Here is a 17,691-nt window from a genome sequence, read left to right on the forward strand (position 1 = left end):
CAGTTCACTAACACTTCCATTGATCACTTCTTCTGTACCAGGCACTGGGGAGAAAAGGCAACAGACGCCGACTGCTCTTGCCCTCAAGAAGTTCTCAGACAAGTAAACAAGTAAATGCACTACTTGTCATAAATGCTCTAGTACAGGGGTCCCTGACCTTTTTGGCACTAGAGACCAGTGCTCTTATGAGAATCTAATGCCCGATCATCTGAGGTGGAGCCGAGGCGGTGATGCTAGCGCTGGGAGCAGCTGCGAATACAGATGAAGCTTCTCTCACTCTCCTGCTGTTCACCTCCTGCTGTGTGACCCGGTTCCTAGCAGGCCACGGACTGACACTGGTCCAGGGCCAGGGTGTTGGGGACCGTTGCTCTAGTAGTAGGTTCCATGCAGTCACACGAAGGAGACTGTTTACTCTGTGATGAGAGGGACCTGCAAGGAAGTCTTCACAGGTGGGCTGATGATAAAATATTCTGAAATCTGAAGGTGAGGAAGTATGCTCTAAATGTCAGCCGCTGCAGAGGCAAAGGCTAAAAGGTGTGATGCTACGTGGTGTTCTGGGGTAATGTAAGTTATATAGGATTTTCGTAGCATGGAGAGTGACATTGGCAAGACACAAGAGGTAGGCAAGGGCCAGGCATAATACTGGTTGTAATAATAACGGCAGATCCTAATCAAGTGCTTATGTGGGGGAGGCCTGTGTGCCAGTCTCAGGAGTTTGACGACAGCAATAGAACAGTTATCCAATAGAAAGTTGTGTGACCAGATACGCTATGGTGTGGAGGATGGATTAGAGCTGGAAGAGGCTGGAGAAAGGAAGACCAGTCAAGAAGTGGCTACAATAGTCCAGGCAAAGGATGATTTAATGGCTGAACCTAGGCAGGGCCAATAGGAAAGGGAACGGATTTGAGAAACATGTAGAATGTCACATTGACAGGGCTTGGTGATTGGCTGAGGGAGAGAATGGGGGAGATAGAGGAGTCAAGGGTTTCTCCTTGTGCCAGCAGCTGACACAGGGCATATTGGAGTAGCAACATTCGTGAAACCCTGTCAAGCATCTCACAGAGATGCAGAGACAAATAATTCATTTCCCTTGAATGTATGTTCTTCGGGGTTATTGAAAGACAAGCTTCATATATGTACTCATATCCAGCCAAATTTGGGTGAATCTCAGAACGTTTTTCTTTGATCAAAAAATGCACTCTTTTCTCCCATCAACTGGGATGATTCAAGATGGCCCCATTTGTCTGTGGGTAGGATCAGGGCAGCCCATTTGGGTCCGTTGCTGCATACCTAAGGTTGGGAGTCTGGAAGCTTCTTTGAGAGTCAAGTCTCTTTCCCGCCATGTCTGTCATTTAGCTTGAGTATTTTTTCCCTTGGGATGGATTTCCCTATAAAATAAATATCTTGTCTGAACTAATCTTATTCTTAAAAGGAGAAAGTCATCATATTGTAAAGACAGATCATAAAAAGATGCATCAATCTGTCAAGAAGCATAGTTAACATGACTATTTGTTTAGCAGAGACAACGTGCCCTGAGGTGTCTGGACTGTGAGGCTGGGGTGCTGGGCCTAGCCCTGTGCACGCAATTTTACCTGAATGTCGGTGGCCTCTGCCGTCTCTCTGGACCAGCCTCAGCCTGGAAGGGGCCTTTGTTTAATATTTAGACTGTCTAGGGCCAGCAGCTTTGCATATTGAGTACTGAAGCTGTAGCAGCCTCGCTTTTCAGAAGAGGACAGCAGCGCCCCCAGCTGGAGGGGTCATCCTATGGTCCCAGATGTGTCTGAAACACTTTCATTTGAGAATTAATATCAGGGATTTTAGACAACAACCCAATCTCTCCATTTTGTCTTATTCTTTTAAAAAATGTACCCAGGACATACCATCAGTACATAGATGAAAAAGTAACACATCATACAAGTAATAAGTGAAGTGTGTAGTGTAAAAATTCCATGCCATGAAAAATTACATGGGAAATACATAAACGTATAAAATAGTAAAGAAAAAAAAGTCAGTCCTCCTCTACTTCCTCCACAGTTGACCATGGTGAACTGTTTGATGTGTCTCCTTCTCACCCTCTTCCAATGCATTTCTACCTATTATCCTCTGCATAATACACACACACTGTTTATTTTTGTTACATGAATAGAATCTTATCGAAACTTGGTAATTTTTTTAAAACTTAACATTCTATTTTGAGTTTCTTTTAAAAACACAATGACAAAACTAATACATGTTTATCATAAAATCTTCAAACTTTATAGATGGGTAGAAAAAAGTAAACTCCTATCCCTAAAAAGCAAAACTATTGCCTTCCTTTTCCTCCGTTCCCATTCCTCAGAGCAAACAGATAAAATAAACATATCTTTGTGTATCTTTCAAAAACTGTTTATGCATATGCTAACGTTTAAACACAGACGTCCTTCATGTTCATTTTATAGATGAGGAAGTGAGAGCTCAGAGAGGTCGCAGGTATATCCAAGGTCACACAGCTGACTGAGGCAGAGGCAAATGTGGAGCCCAGTAACCTGACTTCGGAGGGCAAAGGCCTTTTCCACTGCACATCTCCATGGCATTTGCCCAGAGCCAGTCTTGACTGGTATCTCTAATCTCACCTCAACCTGGTCTGCAAGGCGGTGACACTTCTCACTATTGCCCATGTCACCCTCCCTTCCCAGGAACGCTGCTGGCTCTCGATGTATTAATAGACTGCACTTGTGCCACTTGTCCTGGGGCCCACCTAACCGTTTGTTTCACTAAAGCCTGCTGTCTCTGGCAGAGCTGTCATTACAGCAAACCAGCACTGTGGAACCTGGCAAAGTGACTCATTCAGTGGGCTTGCGTTTGCACCTTCAAATGGCAGTTATATGTGGCAGATCCTTCTCAAAGATAATTCCATTTAAGTAACCCCTTGGCCTAGTGGGAACTGACGTCCACGTTAGGCCTGATGTCCACTGATGTGTCCTTCCCTCTGTGCTAGATTCAGGGGCCACAAGCCTAACCCTGAGGAGCTCACAGCACACACTCTCTGTCTGGAGTTAGCCTGTGCTCTCTGCTGTGTGTATGTGTCAGCCTTAGCCATCTTGGGCCCAGACGTGTCTATAGCATTGCTAACATCGGGTTGAAAGGAGAAAAGTCAGCCAGCCATATGGATGCATTTGTTTCTCGTTGACAGCAGGATGGCCCATCTGAACATCTGGGAAACATCCAGATGGACAGACTGGATCTCTACACCCACATATTTGGTCCAGCCAACTATGATGATATGAGAGGGCTGAGCCCAGACCTAAGAACTCTCCCGTAACCAGGCCTGTCCTGACCTTGCAGGTGGACAAGAAGGAAGCCTAAAACCTGGCTCACAGGTACAGGAAGGGAGGTGTGTATGTGTGTAGCTGTATGGGGGAAGGCAGTGGGGGGAGGGAGGTTGTGCATGCATCGTGTGTTAGGGTGAGGGGCTGGCAGCTAGAGAAACTCCGATCTTGAAAATAAACTCTTATGAAATCACAGTTCTACCCAAGACAGCCTAGAGGTGTTGCCTTGAATTGGGAGCTTTGGAGTGGGGCGCAGTCTTCTCTGACCAATCTTTGATCCACCTCCACTCAGGAACCAGTCTCCTTCCCAGGAAACGACACCTGCCTGGATCCCTGATTCTGCAGCGCCCTCCTGTGGGCAACAGTAATGCCTGGCGAGAGAGCCTTCTGACACGGTGGCCATAAGTCAAACACATGGGCAATGGATTTTAAAATCTAAAGTTCTGCCCCTTGCTCCCACCCTCTGCGTAATGTAGAATTCTAAATGAGCTGTTAGCTGTTACGAAATCTATTACGAGAGGGCAAAGGACTGAGGATTGGGGCTCCAGTGTTTTAGGACAGTATGGACAGACTAAACAAAATGTAAAATGGTGACTCTGTGTGTATGTGTGTGAAGTCCTGTGCTAAACAGACTCTGCTCTGCAAGTTTCCAAGTGACCTTGGTACATCCTCTTGATATACTCCAGCTCTAAATCAGGACACCTTCTTCTTTACTTCCTTGCTCCAGATAGTGATAGCTTTTTCCAAGTGTTTCAAAGTCTGATGAAGAGGGGAAAACAAAGGCTCAACAGGAGGAAATGGGTTCCAAGACTGTGACTTCGGGCTTGTAACGTAACCTCTCCAGGTCTGAGTTTCTCTGTATGAGCCGCACGCCTACCCCGGGCTTGCTGGAAATTAAACACGATCATGGGCGGAAGACCCCCAACACCAAGCCTCCCAGACATGCTGGCTGCCGACGCTGGCAGAGGCTCGGTGAGACCTGGTCTCCTCGCTTTCGCTCCCATCCTGGGTGTGGTTACCACCTTCACCATGGGGCTGACAGCCGAGTCCCACTCTTCCTCGTTCTCCTCCTGCTCTTCCCGCATCTTGGATATGCTGTCCTGCGTCTCATCTTTTGTTTGTCCCAGTGCCCACAGTGTGCTCTGCCCTCTCCCACAGCTACTTCTTCATCCACCACCCCCTTTTCTCACTGCTTCTTTTTGAAGAGAACTTTTCCCTCCGGCTTTGTTTCATTGTCAGCCGCAAGATTCCTTCATGGGTCCTCTCTGCTTATCCTTTGCACACCACCCCCCTCATCTGCTGCGTCCTGGCTCCCCAGTTAGGCTCCCAGCCTTTTTTCTTTTTTTAAATAAAGGGCGTCATCATCACTGTTGTCACCCAGCTTCTTTTCCTGTTCCACCCCAGCGACCTCCAATCTGTGGAAAAGAAAGGCATAATCTACAATCCCATTGGAAAGTACTTGATTCCCATCCTCTGAAGGCAGTGTTAGAGACTGTCATAGAAAAGACAGAACCTGGCAAGACCGGCTACAAGGTGAAGGGTGCCCAGGAACTGTGAGATTCACAGGGGTTTGCAGTATAGGGCAGCTCAGATCTGAGAGGATGAGGCCAGTCCTCCCACCCCTGCCCACAGCCCAGGGCCTCTCCTCCCCCAAAGTGTCTCCTAGGAGAGCTTTCGCACCTGCCATCTCTGCCATCCACTCCTGCCTAGAGAGTGACAGATGCAAACAGAGGCTGGGACACAGAGATAGAGAGAGCCACTAGAGAGATGCAGAGATACAAACGTCTGGAACAATAAAGAGCCACATAGGGATGGAAGATAAATGTCCTGAGCACTTACATTTCATTTTCAGCTGTGACTAGGAGATGTCATCAATCCCATTTTTGAGAGGAAGAAACAGACTCAGAGGGATTGCCATGGTCTTATAGCTGGGGCGTGGCTAGGCTGAGCTTCAAAGTCACAGGCTATTTGATTCCCAGGATATGGCCCTCTATAACCCCATGGACACAAGGGTGTTGTCTCCGTCTTATTTCTCTGATAATTCAGTGCATGGAGAACAGGGAGAGAGGAGCATGCAGAGCAATGGAGGCACATTCCCGGGGAGAGAGAGAGAGACAGAGACAGAGACAGAGACAGAGAGACAGAGAGTGTGTGAGTAGGGGGAGGGAGGGAGGAGAGAGGCACAGATAACTAGAGAGATGATCAGAAGACAGTGAAATAGAGAAAGGAAGAAAAATAAGCTGTTTATGTCTCCCTATGAGAATGGATTTTGGAGAAAATGCACTTTCTAGATCTCATCCCTAGGCATTCAGAATCAGAATTTTTGGGAGTGGGACTCAGGAATCTATATTAAAAGAAAGTTCCTCTGAGTGGCAAAGTGTGCTTTGAAATGTATCAGAAAAGTAAGATACATTGATGAGTGGATAAAGGGAGGGATAGATGGATAATATGTCATAAAGCAAAGGCAGCAAAATGTTAACTGAAGACTCTAAAAAATGAGTAACACTGTTCACTATACAATCTCTTAATTTTCCGTATGTTTGAAAATTTTCATAATAAAATTTTGGGGGAGAAAGTTCCTGAATGATCATGATGATTAGGCAGGAGGAGGCTCCCTCAGAGGACTTTTGGAGGAGCTGATGCCTTGGAAGCCTCTCCTCGTACCCCTTTTCTGAAGGAAGTCCATCTGCCCCTGGGGGCTTCCTATTCTGTGTGTGGAGCAAGATTAGATGGCTCATTTGGCTTGGTCCCTGTGGGGCACTTATAGCAATGCGATCCAGCGGGCCAGCGGTATAGATTTGGGCGGAGCTCAGAAAGCTGTGGCTAGAAGTTCTCTTGGAAGAATTTGAAGCTGAACTGCTCACAGTGGCCCTTGACCACCTTGGCCAGGGCCGGGGAGCCACAGAAGAAGACTTGCACCTTGCCTTTCTTCTCAGCAGCCACTTTCTGGAACACCTGGAGTCCACAGGGGTAGGGGAGAGCAAAGGGAGGTGAGGTAGGACTGTAGGCACACCCAGAGACAATGTAGTGGAGCTGACAGTGTAATGGGTTGGCAGTGGCAGTGATGGCCATCTGTCCATCCGCATGAGGAACTCCAGGATGCAGTTCCTTGGCTTCAGGGCAAAGAGTCCAACATGCAGCCATTTGTTTAGGAGCCATTCGCTCCACCCATAACCTGGCCCAGACTCTGGGGAGTGTCTGGGCCAGAACTAAATAAGACCCAGGCCCTTACTCAAGAAGCTGCATCTGTGGGGGAGATGCGTACCACACTAGCTGCAGCGTCAGAGGGCAATGGCAGAGCCCCGCGGGCATGCTGAACCCCGATTGCCTGAACCTTATACTAGTCCTCCGGCTGGCCACATGCCTCCATTGAAATGTCTCTTTCCTGACGTTGAGCTTTTATTTTCCCCAGTGAGGACCCTTTAACACCCCAATTCTGCTTAAGAATTGCCTTTGCTGAAAGTTCTCTTTGGTGTCTAAGCACCACTGGCATCTCGTGCCCCGCTTAGTTCTCACTATCTAGGCCTGGATTTCCAACAGCATTTTGAAAAGCAGTCCATCCTGTGTCACTTCATGAAACTCTAGACCCCTGTCGGTAAGCACTCATGGAAGAAACATAATAATAAAACCAATCTGAGAAATGAAATAGGAAGATTGCAAACTATTTCATGTCTCTGGGCCTCAGTTTCTCCACTTGTGCCCGGAAGGGATAAGACTCAGTGCTTCCCCAGGACGCTGCCCACTTGAGCCCTCTGACTCTGGTTTGCGGGGAATCATGTCAGGGGCAGGCCCTGGAGGCTAACTTTCTCTCTAAACAGATGGAGAAACTGAAGCTAGTGATGGCACAAAGTGAGCTAGTGATGGATTCAAAAGTAGGTCCCCTGCTTCCTGTTCTAGCCCTGACTTCCTGGCTGGACTCCAGATGTTGGCCTCCTGCTTTGCCCCTGGCTGCTTGGCCCTAATATCCTTGACTACCACCTCAAGCTCTCAGCCCTACTGGTCCCTGCAGGCTGCATGGCTCCAGTTGGTCTTTACCTTGTTCCAGTCGGGCCGCCCAGGCTGGGTGCGTGTCTGGAGGCCTGTAATGGAGTCCTTCTTCTCCTTCTTGGCCAGGAGGTCGAGAGCCATCTGCAGGCCAATGGCCTTCATGTCATTCTTGCCCAGCGCAGAGGTCATGTACATGTGCAATTCCAGGAAGCGGCCTATGTGGTGGGAGGAGAGGGTACACTGAGGGGCCAGCATCCATGATGGGGACAGGGCAGGATGTCAGCCACCTTGCTGTGGGGCTCGGAGGGACACCAAGAGGGTTTGGAACTGACACCTGCTGCCACCGTGTTTGCCCAGGACCCCCATGTAACCAGTGCTGTAGAGAGAAAAGACGCCCACTGCTTGAGCTGGGCCTACTCTGTGCATGGCATACACAAGTTATTTCATATTCACGGTCTAATGTGAGCCTCACGACTACCCCACGAGTAATATTTCTAGAGGGGAAATGAATCCCAGGGCAGCATGGCAATCCTTGAGCTCCAAAGCACATGCCCTTTCATTATACAGTGTCTGCTCCATCAGGTTAGGGACATAAGCTATGCACACATGAAAACATAACTGAGACCAAAGGGCCAAGAATTGAGTGAGTAGATCAGATGGCAAATGCCATTGATATACGGGGAAGGGCTGGAGTAGACAGAGCTGCTTCCTGGGAGGGCAGGGATTGAGTTATGTCTTGGAAGAGGGGCAAGATTCAAAGGAAAAGGTGAATGGAAGATAACTTAAGAAAGAGGAATAGCATGAGCCAAGGGCAAGAGGCTGGAACAAACGTGGTGTTTGCGGACACGATGTGACTGCCTGGCTGCGTCAGAGGATGCTTGAAAGGAGCAGCAGGAGAGGGGACTGGACACAGAGACTGGAATACAAAAGGTCTTGGATGCCCAGCTGGGAGATGGGGGCAGGTAGAGGGTCTCTGAGCAGGGCATGACAGGATGAAAACAGCTTTCAGGCAGAGTCAGAGAACAGAAGGGACAGGGCAGAGGCTGGCATCACAGAGACTCATTAGGCCCAAGCATCCTCAGTTCTGTGCCTGCAATGGGACAGGTTTGCTAAGGTGCTGATCCATTCAGCCCTCAGGGCAATGAGAACTTCCAGGTGGGTACCTCTGTGTTCAAGCTGCTTCCTCTATTTCCCCAGATATGGCCTACAAACATTATCGTTTTCCATGTGTGCCATGATGGGGAAAAGACTTGCAAGTGCTGCCTTAGACCTGTGCCTCTGTGAAAGTCGGAAGTGGCAGGGCCTGAGCTGGGACATTGGATTCATGGGCTGATGATCACTTCATCCTTCTCCTCTCTCTAGACTGAAGGATCTGTGCTGTCCCAACCTGCTCTCAGTCATTTCATATGCCACCATTTAGCCCATTTTCCCTTTGTCTTATAGTCATAGTCACTGTTAAAATGCAAATGGCCTTAGAAGGGACACCACATTTTATTTCATATATCAGTGAACTTAACTACTGCTGGGTGGTGTGGGAGGGAGGGTGATGTACTATAAGGGAGCCCTACTTGCCAGAGCCCTGGCCCTCTTCCCCCTTCCACAGAGTCACCATACTCCAGAGAGCGGTAAGAGAAGACAGGAGGAGACACCATGCTTGCAGGATGACCTGACGTGGCTTCGCCGTCTCCGAAACAGCTGTGTTTGGGAGACTCTGCTAAGGAAATCATCCAAAGGAAGGAAAAATAAAAACTATGTGCACATATATATTAATTCCAGCTTTATTTATGATAGTAGAGAATTAGGAATAAATAAAATGTCCAATGGTAGGAGCTTGGTTAAATAATTTGTGGCAAATCATTAATTGTATCATTCATCATACAGCCATTAAATACTACTACTGCTATTGCTAAATTTAAATACTATTTTTATTACTGTTAAATGTTCCGAGCCATTATTATTATTACTACTACTACTACTGCCATTACTTCTATGATGACAACTACTACTATTACTACTAAATTTACTCAGAAGTCATTAAGCTCCACTCACTGTTCTAAGTGCTGTAGAGATGATACCTCATTTAATCCTCATGAAAATCCTGTGAGGTAACTACCAGTCTTATCCATATTTTTCAGATGAGGAAATTGGAAGAAAGCAGTTAAATAATGTGCCCATGCTTCTATAGCTATTAAGGGATCGAGTAAAGATTCAAACCAAACAGAACGATTAAGCTTGAGCTACAGAAATTAAAAACAATAAGTCGCAAAATTTTTAACTCAAATCTTGGCATAAAATTAAAATTGAAATCAGAGACCACAAGTTTCAGTTGTAGTTAATGAGAAGCCTTGGTAGAAATTTGAGGTAATAAAGTTGTTGACTCAAGTGGCTTTGAGAACGCGAAGCACTGGGTTAGCTGTTACCCTTTGTTTACACAGATTAGGAAGAAGTAAACACCAAATATTTATAGACGAGTAACTAGAAATTAGAATTAAATATAAACTTTTGCCCTAGCTTATCATAAAATCGAGTTTCTAACGAATTAATATACGTAAAAGCATTTAGAACAAAGTCAGTGTTATATAAATATTTACTATAATTGTTATTTACAAGAAAGGGCAAGGAGCTTTACTGCAACATTCCAAGGTTTAATAATCTTCTAAAGAGCTTGGGCTTTAAGGCTTTGAATGTTTGTTATAGTAAGCTACATCTGTTTGAATGTTTTTTGTAGGAAACTGTTGATTACTTGAACTTATAAACTGTGTTGATCAGAGGAATTTGAATTTACTCACAGCAACCTTATGATAATTAAACAGCCAACTAAGACCAAGATGAACTTGACCAGTATAAAAAAGCATACCAATTCTCTTGAAGTTAGAAACATATCTGAAGATATTCTTCCTTGATAAGTTATTCTATAGGTAAAACAAAACAAAACAAAATAATGATTCTAACAGATTAACTTTAAAACATGGGACAAAACCTCAGTATCTCACAAAGATGTCCCATGAAAACTGTGATGTAACCCAGAGAAACATGTTGTCATACGTACTAAGCACTGGTTTAGTAAAAAATGTAGAATGCCATACTCAGGTAGGGTGGGGAAGGCTGCAGGGGCTGGAGGAAGACATTCAAAACATTCATTTTTGATGAAAGTATAAAAGAAGGGACCAAAGAGTAAAAGAACTCACGTATGTTACGGTGTTTAATCTTTATCGTAGACCATTCTCTAAACTTTTTGACTAACACCATATCACGGAAAATATTGAACATTCACCCCGAATAAATAGATATAGGTTTGTCTTTACCAACAGATTATGCACATTAAAAATGTATATTGGATAAAAAGAATCATATTTACTTCCTCACCTTAAACAACTAGAAAAATGGACAAAATATATAAAACAATGGTTTCCAGACATTGGTCAGCAGTTGCAGGACTGTAATTACCAAAAGAAGGAAACAAATGAAGTGAGCCCTGCAATTGCCCCCTCCTGGTCCGGGTCTCACTGAGTGGGGAGACAGAAGTTGGAGTTCAAGGTGAATATGCAGGCACAATATACGAAAAAGGAATCTGCAGACAGAAAGAGAGAGGGAAGGAAGAAGAGAAAAAGGAAGGAAGAAAGAGAGGGAGTCAGGGAGGGAGGAAGTTAGCTCTGGAAATCTGCATAAAGTTTTCCCCTAAGCCCTTGGCTGAGCATTAATCAGTATATGTGTGAAAGAAATTTTCCAGACAGCACTAGGCTGATCAGCAAGAGTGGGAAGACCTTGTAATACACAGGGCAGTAGGTAGCGTCAGAGGCATAGCATCTTAGTACTGGGACTAAATTAGTCCCACAGTAAAGGCTGCTCTGGGCTTACCCTAACAAAAGTTAAAAGTTAGTCTTGGAAGGTTCCAAATTATCTTAAGTAATGTAACTGCACCAGAATAAAGTAAGTACTATTTAAGTACCACAAAATCCAGAACACGACAACACACAATTCACAATGCCTGGCATCCAATAAAAAAATTATCAGGCATGCAAAGAAGCAGGAGAATGCAATTCGTAATGAGGAGAAAATCGGTAATTAGAAAAAGATCTGAGATTTTTAGATAGGATACAAAAAGCATGAAGAATAAAAGAAAAAATATGATCAATTGGACATCATTAAAATTTCAAAATTTTGTCCTTCAAACAGTTTTCAAAAATGAAAAGAGAAACCACAGACTGGGAGAATTTATTAGTAAGATTTACACCTGACAGTGGGCCTGTTTCTAGAATACGTAAAGAACTCTTACAACTTAATAAAAAAGACAAACATCTAGATTTAAAGAGTGGACAAAATATTTGAGCACTTTACAAAGATGTACAAACGACAAATAAGAACATGAAAATATGTTCAATATCATTAATTATTAGGGAATTGCAAATTAAGAGCACATTAAGATACTCCTATATACCCACTACAATAGCTAAAATTAAAAAGACTGCCAATATCAAATGTCGGTGAGTTGTGGAGCAACTGGAACTCTCATCTATTACTGATGGAAATGCAAAACGGTACCATCACTTTGGAAAACAGTTCGATAGTTTCTTAACAAAGTTAAATTTAACACATACCATACTATCCAGCAATCCCACTCCTAAGTATTTACCCAAGAGAAATGGAAACATATGTCCCCACAAAGATTTGTATGCACATATTCATAGCAGTTTTATGCAAAATAGCCACAAAGTAGAAATAACTCTAATATCCATCAACAAGAGAATGGAAAAACAGATCGTGGTATAGCCATAAAATAGGACACTACTTAGCAATAAAAGGAATTAACTACTTACTGATACGTGTGACAATTTAGATAAATCTCAAAGATATTATGTTAAGTGAAAGAAGCAAAAAGACTATGTATCACATAATTCCATTTATATGAAATTCTAGAAAAGACAAAACTGTAGTGATAGAAAGCAGATCAGTAGTAGTGGGGGGCTACAAATTGAGGGAGAGTGTTGATGAAAAATGAGATGAGAGAACTTTTGGGGGTAAAAGAAATGTTTCTTATTTTGATTGTGCTGATGGTTACACAATTGCACACATTTGTCAAAATGTCTTTGTATTAGCTGTACAGTTATATTGGGAAATTTTATTTATATATATAAATTATCCCTGAAAAAACTTATTTACAAAAGGGTGTGATTAAGAATCATCTGAAAAGCATGTTAAAATGTATGTTCCTGGGCCCTCTTCCCAGAGAATCTGCTTTGGAAGTTCTCGAAATCTAAATTCTTAACAAATACTCATTCTGAATTAAAAAAAAAAAAAAAGTCTTATAAAAAAGAAAATAAGAAAAAAGGACATATATGTTTATGAAATGTTTATGAATAAGAAAAAACATCAGAAGGCAAGTCTTTCAAAAAGCTGAAATAGTATGGATAGATGAATGGGATTATGAGTGATTTTTTCTGCTTAATTTTTCGTTTCACAAAATATTACATTTAAGTTAAAAAAAAAAAAAGCAACCCTCTCTCCTCCACATTTTTGAAAGAAATGGAATAATCTAAACATCTGCTTAAAAAGCCCCTGACACTAAACATCCCTGCCCTGTTTCCATCCTCCTCAGGCCCTGCCCCTCTCCTACCCTCTTGAGGCTCCTCCGCCTGGTCCATCTCCAGTTTGGTCAGCAGGCTCACAAACCACTCAAAAGACTTCTGGTTTCGGTTGATCCAGATGAAATCCACCTAGGGAGAGAGGCTCTTGGGTTCAGAGGTGGGGTCTACCTTGTTCACAGCATGCTCATATTGTGATCCCCAGGGTCCATATGATCACTCTGGTGTAAGCAGGGCACACATTAGTATCTTCACTTAGCGAAGGGGAAAACTGAGGCTCACAGAGGGGAGGAGTCTTGCCCAGACCAGAACCCAGGTTCCTGACTGCCGGTTCAGGATTTTATCTAATAATCTATTGTTATAGCAAGCAATGTTCTACGACCTTAAGGTTAGGACAGTCAGATAAACATTACTTATTTTTTAAGAAACTCTTTGAAGTGGCCTATACAAAATAACGAATTTTCAAAAAGCAAACATGTTTTCATTTTTAAAACCACCATCAGGTGATGGCTAGTAAGTATAGCTGTAATGTATCTAGACTGCCTGACTTTCAAGCTCCTGGGTCTTTAATGAGATACCACTTTAGAGCGTCTCTCAGAGGTGACGAGGGGTGTGGGGGAAGAGGGAGGCCTGGACATTTAGAAGGCACCAGGAGAATTCGAGGCACTGAGAGAAGTGTACGTACCAGTGGATCCCAGCAGGGGAGAAGTCACCTGTTCCTTCCCTGCCTCTGCACAGGAGGGCCTGGCTTCTGCTCCAGGTGGTGACCCAGAGAGAGGGTCCCAGGCCTGCCTGCAGGATACCCTGCTCACCTTGTGGAGCTTCATGTCGTCATCCTGGATGCCCTCCATCCATGAGTGCTGGCAGTTGGGGCAAATGTGCTTTCTCTTCTGGTGCCTTAGGGGAGGCAGGAAGAGGAGTCTTGAATTTGGGGTGCGTAGGAGACTTTTTAGGACCTCGGAGAACAGTGCAGGGACAGAGAGGGAGGGTGGGCTAACAGAGCCCACTCTATGAGGAAGGAGAGGGATGAGACCCAGAAAAAGAGAAGGTGGAGGAGCAGGGGAGGGAAGAGAGAAAAGGAGGGAAGGAGACAAGTGAAAGGAGAGAAGGGAGGGAGAAAGGGGAGAATAAGGGATGGCATCTCTTGGGACTCTGCCCCAGGATGCAGGCCAGGGCCTTAGCCTGTGCACCCACCTGTACATGATGCTCTGCAGGATGGAAGCAAAGGGGGTGATGCCAATGCCAGCCCCAATGAGCACGGCATGCTCAGAGGCGAAGATCCTACGGGTGGGGGTTCCATAAGGGCCGTCAATGTAGCACTGTGCACCGGAGGGATTAGAGGAAAGAGAGAGGTGGGTGGGTGAGTGTGGGGAAGAGCTGGACCCGAAGGCTTCAGGACCCCCCTTATACACAGGCAGTCGTCTCCTGGGCTGGACCAGATCTAAGTGGCTCCCACTCCTGCGCCCTGAGCACACGTCTGGGAGAGCCCTAGAAGGTCAGAATGATGAGAGCAGGGCCCAGCCAGCATCTCTGTGTGCACCTATGATGGGAGGGTTTGGTTTCTTTCTGTAGATACCTGGAAGTCAGTCCGGAGGACTTGAGGGGCTTGGGCACTGACAGCTGCAGCAAGCCCTCTCTACAGGCAGGTTGGGGCAGGGGGTCCTGGAGCCTCTTACCTTGATGTTACAGAATTGGTGGTTCTCAAGGGACATTTCAGAGACCTGTGGAGAGTAGAGAGCTGTGGGTCTCTGGGAGCGGGCATATCGGGCATTTCTCAGAGGCTTCCTACACTTTGCCTGTCTGAACAACTTTACAAAAGGGGAATTGCCTTTTCCGCCCCAACTATTCCTGAAAGCATGGAGCCCTTTTGAGGGAGAACATAAGTGGTGTTCTGGAAAACTGACTCTTCAACAACAACAACAACAACAACAACAAACTCCCAATTGCTAGTGTTTGTTGATTTCTGGTATAAATGCTGCCATCACGGCTCTCACGAATGATTGTGTTTAATAACTAGCCCTCAAAATTTCTGGAAATTTTATAGTCGGCTCTTGTGGTCTGATACAAGTCAGCTTCAGGACGTGCCTGGACAGCACTCACCTCCAGTTACATTTTCGACTCTGTCTCCAGCCATTCCCAATAACTTTCATGTCTCTAGATACATCCCTGACCTTGAACATTCTTTTCCCTCGACCTAGAACATCCTTTCCTCTGACCCAGCTGGCAAATTCCTGTGCATCCTTCAGTGTCCACCTCCTTTGAAGTGGCTGCTCCTCCTGGAAGTTTGCCCAGCTGTACCAGTGGCTGACCTGGCTCACAGCTCCACTCCATTCTTGGGACCCTGCTCTGGGCTAGCTGACAGGGAGCAACCTGAAGACAGGGTGCAGGCCTGCCTGACTCCTCTGGGTCTGAGCAAGGGTAGAAGGTCCGACCAGATTTATCAAGGTCAAATTCTGGAAGGTGAAGGAAATGGACCCCCAAACAGGCTGCAGGGATACATCACTCTCTGGTGCCAGAAGGCAGAGTGAGGAGTGACCTTCACAGTCATCCAGGCCAGTCCCTCATTTCACAGGAGAGGAGCTGAGTCTGAGAACCCAGCAATGAATCGCCCAAGTTCTCCCAGAGCCTGCGCCTCTAGCTGCCCGTCCAGGGCTCTTCACATTCCTCCATGTCACTTCTTTGTCTGTGTTCAACTGACCGCTATGTTCCCCATGGTGTTGGACGTGAACTACTTGTGATTTGGGGAGACATGCTGTGAGAGCTAGTGATCCCTTTCGATTCTTCGTTAATCCTTCTGATTGCAAAGAGAAAGCCTTACATCACAATTACTTTATCTTTAACCCTTACTAATCTCTCCTCTTTTTTTCCTTCTAATAAAGTGAGAAAGATTGAGCAGGAGAGAGGGCGTGAGCACATGAGCAGTGGAGTGAGCAGTGAAGGCTCAGCGCCTTAGCAGGCAGAAGCCTCTGGCAAACATTCAATAACATTGGTTTTCAGTGTTTTTACTTTTAGAGCTATCTTCTGTTTATGACACATGCTACTAGTTTTCCATTAAAGATAGCCATCGAAAGAGTCCTTTTTAAATACAATTAAGTTTAAAATAATGTTGGAATGTAAAGAAAAATGTTAGGTAGGAAATATTACCACTGGGAAGTAAATATGACAAAAGTTATAAAGGTGATACACAGATGACTGGCTGCAGAAACACCATGCAATGTGCGGTGCTTCCTGAACGTGGCCTTCCCGTGAGGCCCTCTCTTCCAAGTTCTAAGGACCTGCTGTCCCTGGGGAGACAAACCACTGGCTCTCCAGCCTCCAGCCCCAGCTTCCTCAGCCTTACCAGAACCTGGTTGCTTGCTGAGGTTCCCCACTGAGCCTGAATCCTGTCCTTTGTCCCCGTGTGCACCAGGCCTTCATGTCCCTGCCACGGAGTTCCCTCAGGACTGTAGGATGTCAGCTCCACCGTGACATCTTTTTGGGAGGACACTGCTTCCTGTGCCAGGGCCCCAGAAAAGAGGGGCTGGGGTTGGAAACCCTGTTTGGTTTCGAAATGAGAATTACTTTATTATTTAAATCACAAAATTAATACATGCTAATTTTAAAGATTCAGGTATTACAGAACGTGAAAAAGTGCCCTGAATCAGACAACATAACTTCTCTAAACATTTTCTCTCTGTCCTTCCAGTCTCAGTATCTCTCTCTCTCACGCGCACACACACACCACACTTTTACATAAATGAAAACAATGCTTTGTTACCTGGCTTTTCCACTTACTACATCTTGACTAGCTTTCCATGCTTTCCAATGCATACATTTTTCTAGGTGACCTATTATCCCATTATAATGGTAATCAGTCATTATTTAGCTACTTCCCTATTGCAGAATTTTGATTATCCTCATTTTCTCATTTTTGTTAACAATCACCATACATAAAATAGCACCTTTTCCATCTCTATCATTTACTCTGATTTATTTTTCTCCATAGCATTTATTATCACTTGACACAGTATGTATTTATTTTGTTTGTTGTCTATCTTTCCAGAACATAAGCAGTGACTGTGTTTATTTTGCTTATTGATATATTGCTAGCATCTAGAACGGTACTCGGAAAACAGTAGGTGCTGTGCTCAGTAAATATTTGCTAAATGAATGAATGAACAAGGTGATTAAAATACTTCTTGTGCACCTGTCCAATTAGCTTTTTAGGATAAATCCCTAAAAATGGAACTGCTGGGCCAGTGGGTATATATATTTAAAATGCTGACACATATGGCTAGACTGCCAGAAAGATTGTGCCAAATTATTCTTTGGCAGAAGTACCTAAGGTCCCAAGGAAACACAGCTTTTAATGGATCTACCCACCAATTCCCAGTGGGCCGTGACCCGCCTGGTTTTGAAAGTCAGCTTCCTCCTTCAGAAAGTTTCCCCTGATTAACAGTAGAGAAAGCTCTGTTTCTACTTACTCTTCCATTTCCCAAAGCTTTACTCTTGGCACCGTTCTAGAAGGGTCCTTTAGCCTGGCCAGGCAGGATGCCACCTGGTTTTCCCACCAGATTTTAATTTCTGCTAAGGTAAAACAGGGCTGGGCCAGGTCCAGGGTCTTCTCTTTTTTTGACCTTTAGCAGGGTTTCCACACACGAACCTATCTCCCAGCCTGGTCATACAGCCTACTAAGTGTCCAGGCACCCTCAGCCTCCTTCATCTATTCTTACTTCTTCAAGTGCTGTTCTTATTTTCCTGTATTCCTCCGAAACCCCCCTAGAGCCTGTATTCACTCTAGGCACTAGCAACTTGTCAGCTTTGTGGGTTTCATC

General features: G+C 44.9%; 1 protein-coding gene across 2 annotated transcripts in view; it reads right to left on the reverse strand.

Annotated features, from left to right (window-relative positions):
* Nucleotides 1-6,036: 6,036 nt before the first annotated feature.
* NOX5 (NADPH oxidase 5) overlaps nt 6,037-17,691 on the reverse strand; it is a 91,535-nt gene continuing 79,880 nt past the window's right edge. For both annotated transcript variants that reach the window (XM_006920216.1, XM_006920215.1), the window contains exons 11-16: nt 14,554-14,598; nt 14,072-14,196; nt 13,690-13,774; nt 12,910-13,009; nt 7,344-7,510; nt 6,037-6,263 (exon numbers count right to left, since the gene is read on the reverse strand). In XM_006920216.1, coding sequence (XP_006920278.1) covers nt 6,132-6,263; nt 7,344-7,510; nt 12,910-13,009; nt 13,690-13,774; nt 14,072-14,196; nt 14,554-14,598 — 654 coding nt within the window. In that variant the 3' untranslated portion in view covers nt 6,037-6,131. The remainder of the gene's footprint in view (nt 6,264-7,343; nt 7,511-12,909; nt 13,010-13,689; nt 13,775-14,071; nt 14,197-14,553; nt 14,599-17,691) is intronic.

Source organism: Pteropus alecto, unplaced genomic scaffold (assembly GCF_000325575.1).
Source record: "Pteropus alecto unplaced genomic scaffold, ASM32557v1 scaffold86, whole genome shotgun sequence".
Classification (NCBI taxonomy): Eukaryota; Metazoa; Chordata; class Mammalia; order Chiroptera; family Pteropodidae; genus Pteropus; species Pteropus alecto.